This window comes from Argopecten irradians, chromosome 10, assembly GCF_041381155.1.
Source record: "Argopecten irradians isolate NY chromosome 10, Ai_NY, whole genome shotgun sequence".
Classification (NCBI taxonomy): Eukaryota; Metazoa; Mollusca; class Bivalvia; order Pectinida; family Pectinidae; genus Argopecten; species Argopecten irradians.
In genome coordinates this window covers 3,931,050-3,952,230 of record NC_091143.1, presented here as the reverse complement: position 1 = coordinate 3,952,230, position 21,181 = coordinate 3,931,050, and the positions used below count along the sequence as shown (strand labels likewise).

The 21,181-nt window shown below is 34.6% G+C and overlaps 1 protein-coding gene across 9 annotated transcripts in view; it reads right to left on the bottom strand.

Moving 5' to 3' along the window:
- The window catches only part of LOC138332928 (unconventional myosin-IXb-like), a 98,999-nt gene that overhangs the window by 9,220 nt on the left and 68,598 nt on the right, over positions 1 to 21,181 (bottom strand). For 5 of the 9 annotated variants that reach the window (XM_069280966.1, XM_069280971.1, XM_069280973.1 and 2 more), the window contains 15 exons: positions 20,731 to 20,920; positions 19,041 to 19,118; positions 17,813 to 17,893; positions 16,898 to 17,196; positions 16,560 to 16,676; positions 15,672 to 15,905; positions 15,196 to 15,301; positions 14,771 to 14,844; positions 10,953 to 11,148; positions 10,418 to 10,546; positions 10,121 to 10,226; positions 9,736 to 9,867; positions 9,361 to 9,490; positions 8,870 to 8,994; positions 6,349 to 6,500 (listed from right to left, as the gene is read on the bottom strand). In XM_069280966.1, coding sequence (XP_069137067.1) covers positions 6,349 to 6,500; positions 8,870 to 8,994; positions 9,361 to 9,490; positions 9,736 to 9,867; positions 10,121 to 10,226; positions 10,418 to 10,546; positions 10,953 to 11,148; positions 14,771 to 14,844; positions 15,196 to 15,301; positions 15,672 to 15,905; positions 16,560 to 16,676; positions 16,898 to 17,196; positions 17,813 to 17,893; positions 19,041 to 19,118; positions 20,731 to 20,920 — 2,149 coding nt within the window. Of the gene's footprint in view, positions 1 to 1,207; positions 1,254 to 3,350; positions 3,392 to 6,348; positions 6,501 to 8,869; positions 8,995 to 9,360; positions 9,491 to 9,735; positions 9,868 to 10,120; positions 10,227 to 10,417; positions 10,547 to 10,952; positions 11,149 to 14,770; positions 14,845 to 15,195; positions 15,302 to 15,671; positions 15,906 to 16,559; positions 16,677 to 16,897; positions 17,197 to 17,812; positions 17,894 to 18,612; positions 18,646 to 19,040; positions 19,119 to 20,730; positions 20,921 to 21,181 lie in introns of all 9 variants that reach the window. The other 4 variants (XM_069280972.1, XM_069280974.1, XM_069280968.1 and 1 more) reach the window with 4 other exon arrangements.

Here is a 21,181-nt window from a genome sequence, read left to right as displayed (position 1 = left end):
TTTGAGTTTATCACAGACCTGAGTACAAATATCCCTAACCAATGTGAGTTTATCACAGACCTGAGTACAAATATCCCTAACCAATGTGAGTTTATCACAGACCAGAGTACAAATATCCCTGACCAATGTCAGTTTATCACGGACCTGAGTACAAATTTCCCTAACCAATGTCAGTTTATCAGCAGACCTGAGTACAAATATCCCTAACCAATGTCAGTTTATCAGCAGACCTGAGTACAAATATCCCTAACCAATGTGAGTCTATCACAGACCCGAGTACAAATATCCCTAACCAATGTGAGTTTATCACAGACCTGAGTACAAATATCCCTAACCAATGTCAGTTTATCAGCAGACCTGAGTACAAATATCCCTAACCAATGTCAGTTTATCACAGACCTGAGTACAAATTTCCCTAACCAATGTGAGTTTATCAGCAGACCAGAGTACAAATATCCCTAACCAATGTGAGTTTATCACAGACTTGAGTACAAATATCCCTAACCAATGTGAGTTTATCACAGACCTGAGTACAAATATCCCTAACCAATGTCAGTTTATCAGCAGACCTGAGTACAAATTTCCCTAACCAATGTCAGTTTATCACAGACCTGAGTACAAATTTCCCTAACCAATGTCAGTTTATCAGCAGACCAGAGTACAAATTTCCCTAACCAATGTCAGTTTATCAGCAGACTTGAGTACAAATATCCCTAACCAATGTCAGTTTATCACAGACCTGAGTACAAATATCCCTAACCAATGTCAGTTTATCAGCAGACTTGAGTACAAATATCCCTAACCAATGTGAGTTTATCACAGACCAGAGTACAAATATCCCTTACCAATGTGAGTTTATCAAAATGTAAAAATAGTTCATTTCCATTGGTCATTCAGAAGGAAAAGCTCTCATTACTAAACAGCCAGTCAGAAGGAAACTAATCAACTTGTCAGTCTCAAAGTAAGTGATCAATTTGCCATCCAATCAAAAAGTGATTGGCTGACTTGCAAGCCAATCAGTAAATAGTTGATCACCTTCTCGGCCAATATTTAAAAAGCAGATCAAATGGTTGGCAAATTAGTAAGTAGCATTATCCATTGCCAAGTTATTGGTCACAAAAAGCAGGCAATTAATGGAGGCTAGATCTAGTTTCATAAAGATCTGTTACTAAATACCCAGCATATAAGACCCTATAAAACATTTTACCTTACAAATCTACCATATCGTTGTGGTTACACCATAGCATTTAGTTCTACAACAGTCACATGATATATCTATAGCTAATTATCATTAACTAGTACTGGATTTTAATCTGTATTCATCAGCAGGATTAGAGCCAAACTCCTGTCAGTTGTTTTGACAAAAATGATGGCTATATGGCTCAATTTCATCTCATTTTTCTATCCAATATATGTAAGCATTGTAATAAGATATTACATTATCATAAACATGCATAGTATTTTCCACATGAAACTAAGTTGCACTTCAGGGATGCCAAATTGAAACTTAAAGCAACACTATACGTAACTATCAACCAAAATTAAAGTTAGATGCAACCCCGATATTGTTAGTTTTTGTAGATGTATTTTGAAATTAAGTTATATCAAAGAATATTTATCATGATTTCTTAATAACTTTGGTACAGCAGTTGTTGAAAGTTGATACTTGTAAACATGCCTTCATTTTAAACTGGTAGCCATAGAAGTTACGATTATTGCCTAATGGAAGTCGGAGAGTTCATGACCCGTTCTCGGAAGAGTTTGGACAGACCTTACGTAGTTACGGTAGTCATATGACCTTCTTGGCAACAACATTACAATGTTGGCTATCTTTGGTTTGTTTGACTAAATGAGACCCACCTAGCGATATTCAATATTTATTCAATTTTTATCAATAGTTTTCCGAATTATTATCGGTTATCTTGATTTAGTCATGTCTCTGCATGATTTACAAAAGGATTTTTTTCCCCCAAGATTCTTATAAATTATGAAAAAATAAGACAGATACGGATATTGGGACTTTAAGTCAACATCATGGAAGATTATATAGTCAACTACAAAACAACTGATCAGACGAGAAGATAGGAATCTGTAAAGCTGTCAGTCTGAAAAAAATGTTCTGTTAGCAACTTAGCAGTAACATGCTTTTCACAAAACAAAATCACTATAAATGACTAGAGTGTTTGAGTTTTCACAAAATCCAAGCAATTAGCTTATTGTGATAGAGTAGCTCTCACTCAAGCCATTAACACAGATACAGTGCACTAACATAAAGACTGTAAAGGAAATTGAGCACCTATTAGGTGATATGAAGAACACCTATTAGGTGATATGAAGTTCATTCAAGTACTGTAAAACATTCCATACAGAAATTAAAACTCAAGAAAAGTTATCAACCTTTGATAATGAATGGGTTGTAAACTAAAGGTAAACATGACTAGGAAGAAAATGAAGAAATATGACAAAAAGATAACAGTAAATGAGCAAGACCTTGATTCGTATAGTATTCTGTCTGTATAACAGAGTTATCTCCCTTGCAGAAAGATAATGAATATCATGTCATTATTTTGAGAGTGGAGCTCATATTATTTTCTCTGAAAATAAGACATCATAATCAATATCTAGCCTCAAGGACAGATAATTTTTTAATATGCACTGAATACTGAATATAAGTTTGGTAAAAATGAAAAAGAAATATGGCATATCATGACCATTGAAGACTCACTACTGGCAGGCGACCAGTTCTTGTGTTCGCATCTGTATCTCAAATAATCTGTATGATTTCTATGCAAATTTAGCCAATAAAGCCTTCTTCTGAGAGAAGAAACTACCATACGGATTTCCACAAAAAAGTGTCTCAAAATTTGTCTGTGATTATACAAGTACAGATGCGATGGCGAGAATTGGTACTCGGCGAGAACTGGTCGCTTGCCAGTAGTACTTAAAGGAACTAAGAACCTGAACATCAAGGAAAAAGACAACAGCAGCTTAACCATGCTAATTTAGTCCAACTTCAGAATGTTGTCTCATTGAACATTTTATACCAAACATGCATACACAAACGTTTAAAGGTGGTATACATGTACCCTCATCACTGAAAATAAGATATTCCATGACACTGAATGATATCAACACAGCGCATCACAACTTATGTACATGTATACTACAAACAGAGGGAAACATATGTTGTAGAAGTTTGTTCATTGTGACTGTCAAATGCATACCTATTTTTTTCTAAGAGATGCATAAAGAATGAATGTAAACCATGCTCTCTGGACAAAGGAGGACTATACAACAGATTGGTAAGAAAATCTCGTCACATCAACAGGTCGTTAGTGTGACAAACATACCTTGGCTGTTAACGATCATTTGAAAAAGCTTTTGATTGAGTCTGAAAAGTAGTGAATTATACGCCAATAGTCAGTATATATATTGGAATGTCTTTCCTGATCTAAGTATAGATCCCTACCAGCGAGGTTACTGGTCTATGTATCCAAGGCTCTCGGATACCTAAGATAATTGTTAATTGTTACTTATCTAAAGCAGGTTAAGCTATCACACTGAAAGCATAATATACATACATTGGTTACACGGTTAATTATGTTATAAAGCATCCTCAATCTCCAGTTACTATCACCGTCCTTATATCCACTTCTAGACTATGTCATGTCAAAACTGAAGGCTCTGTGTGTGAAAACAGATGAGACAGGTAGTTTGATCCTTTAATGTACATTTACATCAAAAGTAATTTGTTGATCAAATAAAAGTAGTAGATGGGCATCTCTTCTTTGTAATAGTCCCTGTTTACCTTTCTTTGGTTGTTTTTTCTTTCCTGCTGAACTGCCTTCAGTTTTACAATGACACAGTCCACGGGTGGATATTACCACAGTGTTATAACCCTGTAGTATGGAGGATGGCTACATACATACATATACATTTGTAGCTTTGGCAGGTGAGAATGGTCTACCTTGTTATAAGTTAGTAACAACAGATGGGTGTCACCTAAAGCTGTAGACACTACCTAATTTCATTTTCTATTTATAGTAACAGGTATGATATTATAGCTGATAACTAGTCAACTACAGTGAAACTAAACCTCCAATTATTAGTATTATATGTCTTTTTTTAAACATCTCTTACCAATTTTCATCTGTGTTTTTTTTTTGTAAGAAAAGAATTAAAACTACACATAATGAAATAATTAACCTAAATAACCATCTAAATTATCTTACCAAGAAGCAAACAGAAATATATTTTATCATCTTTGAGTATTATCAACTGGCAGTTATTTTTAAGATATATTTTTGTCCTCTATCTGTACTTATATCTGCTAAGGAGAATGTATCTGGAGGTAATACTATCTGTGTATGTAACGTTACACTGGATATGTATGTTAATTGGGAGAGGATTTGGCAATGTATAAGCAATGTAGTCTTTATAACTGCAGCATGTGCTTCTCACTCACGTCAAAAGATCTTGAAACAAAATGTGTTTGCCATTACAGAAAACGTGCACAACCATCACAATAACTTGTTTATGTAATTAAACAGTCATAATGTGAGTTTAGCGAAAGACAGAAAAAGTCTGATATCTTAATCTGATAGAGGGCAAAGACCGAAATTAGCAGAAATCTCAGCTAAATAGAAATTACAGCCATCAAAATAAACTCAGGTTGGTCTCCTACGACTGTAATCAAGCAGCCTTCCTACAGAACTGAGTGTGACAGTTATTGACTGATGTATCACTGTACAGGACCAGGAGCAGGAGCTACGTTAACTCCACTCTCCATGGAATTCTGCTAATCGTTATATTAGAGATAAGGAATATTACATTTGGAGACAGTTCATTTGAAAGCATAGAATCTAATTATCAGAACTTAGCTGGGCAGAGTGTAGATGGTGTTAGCGGATCTCATAGCACTCGTGATACTTACTGGGAGACAGGAAGGCCAAAAATAAAAGGAGTAAAACATTAAAAGGATGAAACACCTGGCCAACAAAAGGTGTATTAAAGTGAATAGTCTCGCAAAGAAAACCAGTATAAATGCCTTCATTGGCCTTCCAAAAGTCCTTACATATCAAAGCAGCAATCCAGTTCTGCTTACATTGTCCAGTTTTGACCATAGAAATTATGGAAAAGCCCTGTGTAAATTAAGCACATTTCTGAAAGTAAGTCTTTGAAAGTGAGGCTGCGTGGAAATGTCAACACAGACGTAACCAGCCAGGTGGACATGTTAGGATTCTTATAATATAAATTTACTTCTTCGCATGCACAACAATTTTGACAGGAAATTTTATTATACTATTTCATACGATATTATACCTGGTATATTAACACCATTTTTACTGACTTTAACACTCCTTTGTCTGACTATTCACTTTAACGTGTAACTGCATCAGGCCCTTATTTATATAATAAAAACATGTGGCCAATAAAAGGTGCATTGTTTGATGTGCATCTGAATCAGGCCTTTTACCTAGATGTGATGAACAGCATTTGTGTATTTGTGCATTATTGATGATGTATTTACCGGTGTACCGGTATGTGCAACGAATCTCTTTGCTGGGTTAAGTGTTCTATTGTGTATAGTTTGCTCTGAAGTCTGGCTATTTACAACATAACTTATGTTAATTCCAATAAATCTAACAATAAAATCTCTTAATAATATCCAATTCTACTATAAGCAAATCCTAGAGAGAATTTTCCAAATTATTCTGCTTCCAAATAACTTTAATAGAGCCATAAATCTACAAAGCAAAACATTTTCTTATTGTTGTCAGAATGATTAAACAGCATTAAGCTGAAGCAACAACAGTTAAAGTTTACAACATTCAATATTCAAAATCAATCCTGGTCCTTGAATTCTAAAACAAGCTTTTGTTCAAACTCAACTCTCCTTCAAAATATTCTGTTGTCAAAAAAACTATCATTTTAACACAAGAAATATCCACATAAAATAAAGCAATGGAACATTGAACATCTTCTTTATATAAACTTTTTTTTATAAAAGTAATGAATCTGAAATTATCAGGACTACACATCATGCGAAGCTTTTTCTGAATAATTTTAAATATTGATAAGTCATGATAAAATCAGCTTTTAGACCAGAATTGTAAGGCTATTGTATGTTAAAAAATGATACCCTAGGTAACCAAAACATGAATCTAGAAGGAAGTTAAGTGTAAACCCAAACCTTGTCTAGGAGCCAGGACTGTATTTATACACTCTAGGTTAGAGTTCAATAAAACACCTCTAAGTCACACTTCATTCTAACTCACACAAAACACATGCTCATCGCTACACTAGTCATCATTATAGTGTCAAGCATACAGACGGACATTAACTTACCTGGAAGTTCAAAGGTCAGCGTATATTCCTCCTGGTCCTCAAAGTCATCAGCGGTATCGTACGTACTGTCCATGTCATCTGTACTGAGGACCTCATCGTCAGAACTCAGGTGACGACACTCCAAATTAGGTAAATTGGACGTTAAGTTGTCTCTGAAAAGGAGTATTATAATGATGAAGTTCACGAGGACTGTATATAATACAGTATATATGAGGCAAATTTAGCTGTCAGTAATGTGTTTGTCTGGGAATGCAGTATCAGTAATTATTTATGAATGTAATGAAATCTTTGCATATCCAGTTATAAAAACATAACAAGAGGCCCATGGGCCTTAACGGTCACCTGACATCCAATAGCAATTTGTCATTTAAGGGCCAACAAAATAGCTATGAAGGACTTTAACACATGGTGTGTTAATTTTTTCCCTTCTGTATTCAACACAGAAACTGAAGTAAATATGAACGGGACAATAGGCTATTGCAGTAGGTCACTATGACGTATGGTCAGGTGACCTAAAAATAGTAACAGTGACCTTGACCTTGACCTGGCAATCCTGAAACTGTATCTTGTCGAAAATGTTAAGGTCCTTTAAATTTGTGTGAAGTTTGATCAAAATCACTCAAGGAATGAAGCCGCTAGAGCACTGAAAAGGATTTTCTAAAAATAGTAACGGTGACCTTGACCTTGACCCTGCAACCTTGAAACTCAAACTTTTTCAGTCCTTTGTATTTGTGTGCAGTTTGATCAAAATCACTCAAGGAATGAAGCCGCAAGAGTGCTGACAAAGAAATTATCTAACAAAGAAATTATCTAAACAAGAGGCCCAAGAGGCCTTGACGGTCACCTGTGTGCTGCTACAGAAAAGCATTGCAAAGTTGGTTCAAATCTGTAAAAAGTATTTACGAATTAGAATAAACTTGTAAGCTGAACCTTTAAGAATCTTGATTTTTTGTTTTTCATTTTGATAGTGTATTATTTTACCAAACCTTATGCTTAAAATTCCAATTTGCTTTTGCAATGTTAAACAACAAAACCAAACAAGAAGTCAGTCATTAATGTCAGTAATTTTATAAATTTCACTTTTTAATCTATGAAGATTATTTGGTTCCATCAAATCTGTGAATTCAGAATAAGATTTTTGAAGTTTTAGCCTATTTGACCCCTTTTGGCCCCACCCCTCTGGCCCCTGGGGGTCGGCCAGGCCAGGACAAATATGGATTTGGTGTTAAAATGCTATTTCAGGCTAAACATTCTAACCCAGTTTGACTAAATTCCTATGAAAAATTAACAAAAAATATTCATATATGTGTTTTTCCTATATAAACTATAGTAAACTTGACCCCCTCCCAAGGGGGAAACATGAAACCCCAGGGTCATATAATTCACAATTTTTGTAAAGGACCTTAAGACCTTTCCATCTATGAAGAGTATTTGATTCTACCAGTTCCAGAATTTTAGAAGAAGATTTTTGAAGTTTTAGCCTATTTGACCCCTTTTGGCCCCACCCCTAAGGCCCCTGGGAGTCAGTCATGGAAAATTTGTTAATAGAATTCAATGGCCATTTCATAGGGATAATTCTGACAACATTTGACTAATTTTCTATTATAAATGACCAAGTAATGCTCCAAAATGTGTTTTCACTAAATAAACTATAGTAAACTTAACCCCCTCCCCAAGGGGAAACCTGAGACCCCAGGGTCATATAATTCACAATTTTTGTAGAGGGCCTTGAGACCTTCCTATTTATGAAAAGTATTTGATTCTACCACATCTGTGAGTGGAGGAGAAGATTTTTGAAATTTTAGTCAATTTTACCCCTTTTGGCCCCTCCCACAGCCCCCTGGGGGGTGGGGGTCATATAATTCACAATTTTGATTGACCATATGCCTTAGAAGGTTTGTGCAAAATTTCATTGAAATTGCTTCAGCGGTTTTTGAGAAGAAGTCGAAAATGTAAATTGTTTACGAACACACGACGCACGACGACGGACAAAAGGCGATTAGAATAGGTCACTTGAGACTTCGTCTCAGGTGACCTAAAAATAGTAACAGTGACCTTGACCTTAGTCTGCCAATCTTCACACTCAAACTTGTCCGAGATATTATGATCCTTTGTCTATGTGTGAAGTGTGATCAAAATCACTCAAGGAATGAAGCCGCTACAGTGCTGATAGGGATTTTCTAAAAATAGTAGCAGTGACCTTGAACTTGACCTAGCAACCCTGAAACTCGAACTTGTCCGAGATCTTGTTAATATTAAGCTACAAAAAAAGTTTCATCAATCTCGGTTCACATTTACTCAAGTTATCGTGTTCACAACAAAAAGTTAACGCACGACGACGACGCACGACGTCGGACAAAAGGCTATCGCAATAGGTCAGGTGACCTAAAAATATCTAAGAGTTAGATTTGATCTTCATAATTATGTAATCTTATTTTCAAAACGAATGTGGTGTTTATGTTAGAACACAGACAACAGAAAACCATGATTTAACACTGCAATTATCAATGGTGTTACATACTTTTCCTTTTTGATAGATCTGATGTGTGAGCGTAAAGCCATCTCCTCGGCGTGTGTTATACCATCGATAGATTCACTACTAGTCACCGACGCTCCCGACACTCGCTTCTTCTCCTCTACAGGACTCTGTAAGTCATAAACAATTCATAATGTTATCTTTTATACCTGTTTCAATCAGAACATTAAAATAACATACCTTTTCTCTAAAACTCTTAAAGTCATAAACAATATTCTTGTTTCTTATACCTGCATACACATTAACTCTCTATGTTTCCAAAAATTCTATAGGTCACAACTAATTCTGTATTTTCTTCTCACATCTATTTCAGATAAAACAACACAGTCTACTCATTTATATCTGAAGACACAATGTGTTTAACTTGTAAGGCTAGAACAGTTGGACAAATACGTCAGAGGAGTATACTCTGAATTTTACACATAATTTCCGTATCACTCATATCACGTCTATTTATCCCAGACTGTTAAACACACCTTCCTCATGCTGGCGCGTACGACGTTGAGACGATCAGTCGCTGTCTCGGCAGCAGTTTCCAGTGTAGTGATATCTTCTAGTGTGGATTTCAACTTGTATAATTGTTCTTGTATGATATGATTGATCACCCTGTAAACATATATATATATATATATATCAGACATTAGGTCACTGTATAATTTTCCTTTTCCTGAATAATTCATTTTACTTTTCTCTCTCTCTTTTTTATTTTTAAATCAATAAACAGTATTTGTAAACTATGGCATTTCATTATTCTACAGTTATCTTATTATTGGTTTTATATAGAAAGTTATAAAACCTTTAAAGTAGTTAATGGAGTTAGAAACTTCTCAATACAGAGTTGTGTCCCTTACTTGGTTTGCCGTGGAACCTGACTTAGGGAATCCTGTGCTTGTAGGTTTTTACTCGTCCGTAACAGACATGGGGCAAATATGATGGACAGGCCGGATACAGACATTTTATTAAACGTTTCGTGGTGGGCAATCCTGTAAAATATCACATTTACAATGGCACTACTGTAGTTAATGGTAAATGGTCATGAAATCTTCACATTACAACATTCTATCTATAGTAAAATCACCATTACATGTAGTAAGCAGTAAATACAGTGATGGAAATGGAAACTATATATAAGTAAAGTTGTCAAAAGTTTTTATTTTAAAATGTGTTTAGGCTTGATTTAACATTGTATTAGTATAATGACTATTAAACATATTACAATCAGAAATATATCCTTACCTGGCCAGGTGGAAGATAAGCCGCTCAAATAAGTCATAGTTGGGCTTGGGCAGTTTGTCTATGACAGCGTACAGGGACTGGATCCGTTCCTTCTCATCCTTAATGTCTGTAAAAGGTCAAGTAAGGACATCTGAACACTATCATCCAAAACCAGTCAATAAATAAAATCATACACACCCAACTCAATTTACTTATTATTCATTACAGTTACAAGATGACATTACCTTAGGGTATCATCCAACTAAGTTTTAGGCCTAGTCGTTGCCATGGTAATAAAATGTTGTATGTCTGACATACCTGTTGTTCTGATGAAGTCGTCGTAGAGGTCGAAGGTCAGAAGAGGTTCAGGAAGTTCCACAAAAAACTTCTTTAATGTAGATGCTAGAGTGTGGATGTTAAACTCTACAAGGTCTATATCTGTCAAATCTGAAACATTTCAACAAAAGTTTGATGTTAAACTCTACAAGGTCTATTTCTGTCAAATCTGAAACATTTCAATAACGTTCACATAGAGGTTTGCAATACCCAATTGAAATACATAAACTTAGTGTAAATGTACACAACTTATCGAGAGATAGAATTTTTCATCAATAATCTAGCTAATGCGGAAACATTTGAGTATTGTGATTGCTATGGCTGCTCAAAATCAACTTTGAGCTAAATTTGACTGCATCAAAATCATAGTGTTAACAGTTTTTTCCTCTGTGAATGTACGTTAATTAGAGCAAAAACTACAGTAAACAAGATCTATGGTAAAAATCTGATTGATTAAAAACAAGCCAATCTATATCTCCACCTTATTGAAGTTTTCAATACAGAATCAGTTTTATACCTTCTTTTCCGCTGTCGAGGTTCTGTTTGAGGAGCTTGACCTTGGCGTTAGCCCCACTCTTCCTGTATACTCCTATAGTATACAGACCGTGTAGCTCCACCAGGTTAATAAGCTTCCCGATTATCACAGGTATTTTGTCTTTTTCTGACACAAGACTAGTTAACGGAGCACCAAAAACATATCTAGACGTACCAGCCTGCAAAAACACAAAGCAGCATATTACAAAATCAGTCTGTTATACAAGATCAAATCCTTATAAATACTAAAACTCATAGCTACATACTCAATATCCACCTAGCTTTTTTTGATGGAACAATTTTTATGAAATACTTGAGAAATATTTGGACTAGTGATAATTTTTTTCAATAGAAGATACAAAAGCATTTACACCAGTGAACAAAATTACAAGATATCTTAAAAAAAGGATTTACATTGGATGATAATAAATATACCAGACATCTGTAATCACAAAATTCATTTATAACTATATTTAATTTTACACTTAAGGAGAATATTGAAAATGTTGTTACTTTCGGAACCGTAATCCATCCACCTTGTGAGATATATAGAGGGGTGTACCTAAGGTTCTGGTGTAAAGTCGTTAATATTACTGTTCGACACACTCATCAAGTATTGTATTGTTATACAAGAGCATTCGTGCTTACAGGACTTAGTGAACATCCCTGTGCACATACAAAATCTCTATTATAGTTTTAAAAGGGTGATTAATGCTTCAACCAAACACATGTATTTCAAAATGTGATTTAAACAAAACACGACACATTAAGTAACATACTACATTTTATAATCATGTATGGTGTTGTTTATATACATTAAATACTTATATTTTTAAATAGGTATATTTTGTAAGGTAAAATATATGGAAAATGGAAGTAACATTTAACAATTTCCAATTTACATTATGTGCAAGACATTGCTACAAGAGGAAATATCATATTGTAAGGTGGGGCATGTACATTTATGTATGTTTAATACATTAAGGAGTGCACACATGGGGTGTAAGATTGACAAAACCAGTTAACATTTCAAAAGGAGCGATGATATTTACCGACGACAACAAAAGCAACACGGTGCTGGTGCTATACACTAATTCAGTGTAGTCAGTGAGACCAAACTGTAAGGTGGAAATCAGTCCAACAGAGTCATACAGTAATTCATCTTAGATTACTACAATTTCTAATCCAATTTAAATGTGAATTATTTTCAATTTCATTATTTTGAAAAGATCAAACTGAGAGTCAAAGATATAATTTTTATGTATAATAATAATTCTAATAAAATGCATTGAAGGTGAATATATGTAAAAAAAACAAAAACAAAACTTTGATAAGCAGCTGTAACCAAATAAAAATAAATATTTTCAAATAAAATAAAAATAAAGCAAATCCTTTGAACAATATATTTCTATCACACAAAATGGAATAATATCCGCAGGCTAATAAAAGAGTGAAAATATTTCCTTCATAGTTCTGAGGAAGATTGGATATCTCGTGTCACCTCCATACAACCAACACAACCTTGATACATGCAAGATATCCACAGAATACAATACCATTTTAGACCGATCAACAGGTGCTTGTTAGGGTATACAGCAATCCCTTACACACTTAATTGAGCAACAAGTCCTTCAGTACACAAATTCTTACATTATTCTCTGATTCCAAAAAACACAACATATGAAATCGATAATGAATGACCAAATGATAAAATGAATGATCAGCAAGAAGCTATTTCTAAGCAAATCAATATGATGACAGCTGGTACACAAACTGAAAAGAAAGGTTAATTACAACTCTAGCAAATGAAATGACAACATCAAAGATTTGGTCGATATAAGTATGTAACTCACAAACAGACCGGTCAAGTGCTCCCCTAAGCCTGAATGAAAGCAGCACTGATCCCAACGGTAATACTGTTAGGATAGACCAATCACATCTGGTTAGGAAAGTCATGTGACTTATACAGGAACCAATCACAAGCATCCGACTACACAGTAACATAACAAATACTTTAATTGCAGGAGGCTAATGTTTATTTTAGCTGATTGGGTAACTAACTCCAGTAAATTTACAATGAAATTGTATTTTATATGGTAAAATATGATAAAGGTTTTGTCTAATTAAAACAAATAGTTGGTTTTAGATTCTTTGTTCTGTGCATTTAAAGTAATAGTGACAGTGAACTTTTACCGTGTCCTCCGAAGAAAGTATTTGCTTTGTTAAATTCTCTACACCGCAAGCCCACAATCAAGTACTGTTCACAGAAACCAAACCTACTCAAAATAAATCAAATTTTTTGTCTTCAATTTTGATTCATTATATATCATTTTTTGTTTAAAACTAAAATGAAAAACCAGAATGATTTTAAAAGTTGACAAATTCATTGATTGATTTGGTTTGGTGTGAACATTCTCACTTGTGACCCTGACCGGTAACAACATTAATAAGTGCGTAGTCAGCAAACCAATGAAATCATATAACCTCGGCCAAAAGGTTGAGGCGCAGGACCAGGGACTGTACCCTGTGTCCTGTAGGGACTTTGGTGGAGGGCGAGTCAACCGGGTCAGTCTGAAAAATCAGGTACACAGCATTCAGCTATCTGATCCAGTTAGATTAGTAACAATCAGTGAGTGGGCCAATCTTTTTTATCCAACCCCTGAAGCATGCAGTCCAAACTAGAGGACTACATATCGAAAACAAATAGCCCATCAACGAGCAATGTCTTTAGCCTTCGATCAAAACAATATGACGAAACAAGAAATGATCTATAAGACAGACAGGAGTGATCGTAAATGCCTCCATCAAAGTTCATCTTATCTTTACCATGGAAGTCATCTTGTCTCTGTTAATATTTTCTGTATTTAAAAAATTCCTCCTACGTCACAATAATAATTTACTATAATGAAGTATAAGCTGGAATATGATTACAAGAGCAACCATACCATGCCAAATAATTTATATGACATCTCATCATATCAAAACCCTTAAGAAAGTAAAATTACAGCAACAATGGACATTAACAAAGACATTACCAAAGAACACAAAAGGAACATATAAAATGAGCACTTTTCTTTAGATCATATTAATTACTGTGATTTCTTTAGATATCACGTACAGTTGGTTGGTGGTCTAAAAACAAATCTGAATTACGTTCTGGTCACAAATATCTTCTATACTGTTTATTTTGTTTTTATCTGTTTGTACAACAAATGCCATAACTTAATTTCTGAGTATAAACACGTCAAACTGATCAACAACATGCAGATACTGAACCACAGCAACAGTGACAACACAACAATATTAAATAACAGTTGTCATGACAAACAAGAAACAGCATGTTATCATCACAAGTAAATCAACCACAGCTGGACACATCAGGAGGAACATTATCAATGGAAAAATGAACTGATGATTCATGTCGGCCAATTAATATCAAATAATCATAATTTTGAAAATTCAAACTCTGACGACCCTTTACATACAGTCCCTATCTGCATACAACTCCTATAAAGTATACCGTTACTGTCAACATCTACAGAGTATAGCTTGTTTTTGTTTACAAGAACAAACCTGACATTAAGTCTAACTATGAAAATCTTCTTTCTTCCTGATTATTACTTCATGTCTTTGTTATAATAAAGTTGAACTTGTAAATGTAAACTAACTGGTGTGGTGGGCACTTGGTGAAAACCTTGATGACTAAAATTAAGTTGAGATGTGAGATTTGAAGGTGATAAACCCAGTAAAATGTGTACAGATAAGGGGAGTGATGGATCTGAACAGGGCGGCTGTACTTACCTGTGTATCGTGAACACCTTTACACGTGTTGGTAGACTTCGTCACACATTTCCGATGACAGGTATATTTACAAACTGTAAGACAAAAGCAATATTGGATAAAAGCATTTCAAAAAGAGAAATATCTTATTTCCTCGCTGGTTCTTCGGACTCGATGCATTTTTTGAAAACCGTAGTCTGATTTGAGTTTTTGTCCATGTATAAGCCACATTCCCAATTTTCAGGTAAAATAGTACTTCTTTATACTCCATAAAAATATGGTAAGACAATGTTTTGTTCTCAGAAAATAAGTTCAGTGTTAAAGGTGAATAAGAATATAAAGTATACAACGTACATTATTTCATAATCATAATAAAATTGTTGACGTGTAATTATCTTTTCTCACAATAGACATTTTACTGTAGTAACATACAGGAATTGACATACCTTGACACACACTGCCTTTCTCCATGATCCAGATAATGTTACTGCAGAATTCACAGAATGTGGGGATACCAAACTGTACCTGACTAAACTTATGTCCCTGATATTCCTGTAAAATCATACACATCACAAATAACTCCAGAAATATTCATGAAAAGATGCTTTAGGCAACAAATATATATACATAAACAAAACAACAGATACCCAGGTTTTGTTTGAACTATTTACAAGGACAGTCACCATATGAAATTTACAATGTAGTTTTATGTGAATAATCTCATTAAATATTGAAATTAATGATGTTGCTAACTGCTATATAAAAATTGATATTCTAGCTAACACATCATTCTAAATTCCAGTTGTTATTCTATCTAAAAAAATGTGAACATATTTCTAAAATCTCCTTTGCAAAATCTGATTCTGCTGTTGACAAATTTATATGTTTAGGCTATTGATATGTCAATCCGAACTATACATACCAGAACATCTTTCTTCTTATTTTCCCTTTTCTGTGCCCTACTTTCTGTTTTTCTATCATCCTTCTTCTTTTCTTTTTTATGATTTTTGATGAACTCGTCTAGGAAGCCACGGAAAGCATTGATCCCCATGGTAACGGGGAAGGATGCATTTGTCCCCTCTGCCTTCACCTCAGCATCCAACATATGGACAAACTTAGCAAAGATGTCTCGGTATGGCACATGGACTTCTATTTTCTGTTATAACAAATAAATGAATGGACAAACTTAGCAAAGATGTCACGGTATGGCACATGGACTTCTATTTTCTGTTATAACAAATAAACGGACGGACAAACTTAGCAAAGATGACACGGTATGGCACATGGACTTCTATTTTCTGTTGTATCGACAAACTTAGCAAAGATGTCTCGGTATGGCACATGGACTTCTATTTTCTGTTATAACAAATAAACAGACGGACAAACTTAGCAATGATGACACGGTATGGCACATGGACTTCTATTTTCTGTTATAACAAATAAACGGACGGACAAACTTAGCAAAGATGACACGGTATGGCACATGGACTTCTATTTTCTGTTGTATCGACAAACTTAGCAAAGATGTCTCGGTATGGCACATGGACTTCTATTTTCTGTTATAACAAATAAACAGATGGACAAACTTAGCAATGATGACACGGTATGGCACATGGACTTCTATTTTCTGTTGTATCGACAAACTTAGCAAAGATGTCTCAGTATGGCACATGGATTGCTATTTTCTGTTATAACAAATTTATTAAATATGTGTCAAGGTTAATTTTTTTATATTAACAATTCATACGTGATCCTGCATTACACATTTCAAACCAATATAACACATTCTAACTGTAAACAAGGTCCTCACCTTTTTCTCCACAGATATAAGAGCTTGCATTTCAATGTGAAACTCCTTTAGTGATCGTTTAAATACAGCATCAAATATTGTATCCCTTCTGGAACAGTCTTTATTATAGGCTAGAAGCTGAAAAAGAACATACCATTCACTCTATTAGTTTCATTTACTAGATAGTTTCAATGTCATAAAGAAATTTCAGTCAAGATTTTTTATTTAACTAAAAGTAAAATGTATTCATTTTAACAATAAATTATCAAATTAGTTTTGTTTTCTAATAAATTTTGTAGCTGTTTCAATTTCTGAACAGAACTATCAGTACATCTCAGGGCTTTTCTCGGACTACTTACTTTTTTATGGATAAATTCATCGAGCTGTGAGATCTCGGAGATATCCTTGAGACCAAGATCCTCAGGGTACTGCCACAAGGAGGTCCCAGCCAACGTCCACTCATTCCGCTGAGGGGACGAGGACTTCTTCTCCAGCTCTGCAGGCTTTCTGTCCTGTCGCTTCTTCCTAGCTTTACGGTCGGGTCGGTCAGCACTGGACACAGAACTAAGGTCTTCCTGAGATCCTTGGACTGATCCCTTCCTAGCTGTGGGAGATTTGGGGACAGATATATCTCCTACTGGTAATACAGATACACCAACTGAAAAGTAAACATTAAATTTTTATCCAAAATAACATGGTAGTTTTGTTTATCATCTATATATGAATTAAAACAGTAACTACAGGTATGACGATATAGAGTATACTAAACAATTTACACTTATTTCAGCAAAGGAGACAAGCAATTGTTATACTAATGTCGGTCCAATTTCTCACTTATTTCAATATCTTTTCATCAGTAGAAAATTATTCTTTACAACATATGCTCTAACCTGTTTTCACCTGTTTAAAACACAGGCACATTTTCAGTCAATGTACAGAAGTTATTCAATATACAAGTTACAAACTATTTATTCTAAAGTCTGACATGAATTTTTCTATTTCCTCTGAACTTGTCATAGCTATTTTGATTGTAGGTAAACCCATCCTATATTATACCTGCCAGCAGTAATTACCTATATTATTACCAATCTACCTACCCTCATTGACTCACCCAGATGGCTAGTATTGACATAAATGATCATGTAGAGTATATGAGTAATACAGCATACCATTATTGTGATTTAAACCTGCCATCCTTACCACATTTAGTGGAGGTTACTTGTCTTCAAATGTGAATGTACAAGTGTCTGCTATATAAAAGTGGCCATACTTACTTCGTGTGTGTAAATCCGGAGCTTGTAATACGTCGTCCTCGTCGCTGTCGTCCTGCGAATCCTTCTTTCCTTTCTTGTTAGCTGTGTAATAATATTCTTTGGTAGTAAACATACAACATTCACTGGTACATCATAGTTTTCACAATTAAAGCTGATACCAAACTTACTTATCTGTAAAATTCTTCTTACTAGAATAGTCAAATTGATCAAAGGAGATGTGTTCCCGGTTTTGCTAGCATATGCAGTTCTTTGCATTACAGGCAAGATAATATACCACCACTAAATGGTGAAACTCTTATTGAACCAGTTTTTCAATTTAGAAATTTAGGAATTTTTTATAATGTATTAACACACCAAACCTATTATCCTAACATTTTACATTATCAATGAAAATTCGTTATCTCGTTAATGAAATGAACAAAGAAATTGCAGTAAGAAGCAAACAGAAGCAGTCAGAGCACACTATGGAAATATAATAATGATTTATCATACAGAAAAGGATAAGTCTTCATTGTCTAATTTGAAAGAACATCAGTCATTATTTCTCCCTGACATCCTCAAACAGTTCTTAAGAAAACCTACTGATCTCATCCATCACTAATACAAAAGAGTATGATGATATACCATATTTGTAGCTGATGGTTATGTGATATAGGAATACATAGGTTTATACACTGGAGTAAGGGCCGTTACAGGCAGTAGTATATGCACATGCTCAAAATGCATGCTCTCCTAAGAAACAGAACGCAGAGACATGTCTCGGGTAGACAAGAGGGTTGCAATGTGAAAGTCATACAAACCTATCATAGACAATAAATGTGTTGATTTAAATCCTACAGAAAAACGTGTTATTGTATTACATGTCTACCGCTACTGTTGCTACAGAAATACACACAACAGTCTCCCTACAAATCTAAAGTCATCCCAACATACATGTAATCATCGCCCGTGTTGGTGCCATAACACATACATGTACACATCAAAACTGTACACCACCAAAATCAACGACCTATTCTAAATATGAACAGGGCTAACAAGCTCTATTCCATTCCAACCTTGGAAGACGGCATGCAAAGGTTTTTTTATAGGCATAAGCTCATTCCGAAACAAAAAATAAATAACATCCGCCAACTTTGAGCCAATCAGGGTACAATTTTATTAAAGCGTGGCCGGTAACTTAGTAACTGTTATGGTAAGTTTCAAACTTCCATGCCCAACTCTTACTCACTCTTATGAAGGAATCGTAAGGATGGTCTATGACGCATTAGCTGATAAGCATTGCAACTCTTATTGGACTCCCTCAAATCTAGTTATATGGAACAGAACAGGAATTCATCAACAAAGCTTCCTCATAGACAAGGACTTTGGATACAGGGTGTGGCCTAAAGTTTACCCCTACATATTTATCTTCATGTTATTTTTATTTGTGAAGTCAAGGATGGAAATTCAAAATCTAGTAAGAAAAAAACAAGGGCATTTGTAAAATTTAGGTTCCTGCTTCCCCCAAGACATATTTTTGAGCTAGGGAGTAAACAAAGGGCAACAACTCTATCTTATAGTGTCAGATATACACAGCTGTTGAACCTAAATCTTGATGAAAGTCTCCTAACATCAGCTAGCTTTTTATTGCATGAAAATGGTAGAATGCAACTTAGTGAGAAGGAGCCATAATTCCATCACAAGGTGTGCAGAGAATGTGACATTCAAACTTGGCCAAGCCTTTAATGCTATCAAAGCATGTTAACCAAGTTTGAACAAAATCTATAAATGATTTTTTGTGATTACTAAATAGACATTGATAGACAGCTGGACCACACCCCCTCCCCCCAGTTAATATTCTCTGTCTTGGTGAAGATGGGAATACAAACAAAATGACCCACTGAACATGTTTGAGATCTGCGGAGAGAAAAGTTCAGTGAGATAACACTTGATAGCGTAGCTGGTGAGTCTGAACTAGGTCTCCATCAGTATCACAGGTACGTACTACAGACAACAGAGGGAACTAACTACACATAGCGCGCTAACAGTCCCTATAACCAGCACAAAGGATTCACATTCATCCACAGTGAGCCGATTCTTAACAATAAATTCAAATCTTTGATGTGTGAAAAAATGTTTTAAAATGTTTTGTTTTTTTTTCTCAAAGTTTTTTTTTAGTTCCTATAGTTGACAGTATACCTATAATAATTCGACCATTGTTTCATTTAGCGACTGCACCACAGGACCTGTTGAATTTCATTATCCTAACCAAGAAGGGTATACAAAATAAAATAATTCATATCAAATAACATGCAAAGTTGTAAAGAGTTACATTATCTAACAGAATAGACCAATAACAAACATTAAATAAAATACTGAAATGATTCTTCAAAAGATTTTAAACTCATACAGCAATCTGATATTTATGACAGATACCACATTTTACAGTAAATATGAATATGTATCATTCTGCCTTTATCAATTAAAAGCTAAGAGTTATCCTGCATACACAGCAATCATTGAAGTTGGGTACAGTCACTGAATCAAATGATGGTATACAATTACATGTATACACATTAATCAACATTTTTTCCCTGTTTATTTAAAGAAACAGAATAATATTTCAAAACTTACTCTCACTGTGAATAAATTTGAGAACTAGGTATGTATACACTGTATATTATTTGTTATTGATTCGCACAGAACTAAACAAACATGGCAGAATAAAATATATTGAAAATGAAAGTTGAACCAAAATTAGAAACCATTTCACCAGCTAGACATTAATATTGATTTATACAAAACAAAAGATATTCCCTTAACTGTCTCTGTGAGCTGTATATTTAAGGTGGAGTCTGATGAACATTCAGTTGAAGTAAAATGAATTCCTGTATACACACAGATAGATGGGGGTACAAAGGGAGACAATCTATACTCACCTCCCATGATGTTTTTAAATTGTCGCCGTGCCCTGCGGAAGGGGCTACGGTTCTTAGAGAAGTCGCTGGTTGGGGATAGTGGTTGTTGTGGAATTTCCTGTCGGTCTTTGTTTTTCTTCAGGCAATCGTCTATTTCCTGGAGTTTGTCTCTAGATATCACAATGGTGTCGGGACTAGTAGGCGACGACTCCTGAACCAAGAATCACAAAAGACGTCAAAAACACTCTCTTTCACTGGCCTACATACAAAATACTAAGATCTACTTTAGTTCACCAGCCTATACATACCAAATACTCTGATTTGATTAAGTACACTGGCCTACATACAAAATACTCAGATTTGATTTAGTAATCAAATTATTGATTTCATTATGTATATAAACATTGAGCAAGTGAAGGTATAAATACAAAACATTCAGCATGTACAAGATTACTAAAGATAAGATTATAGA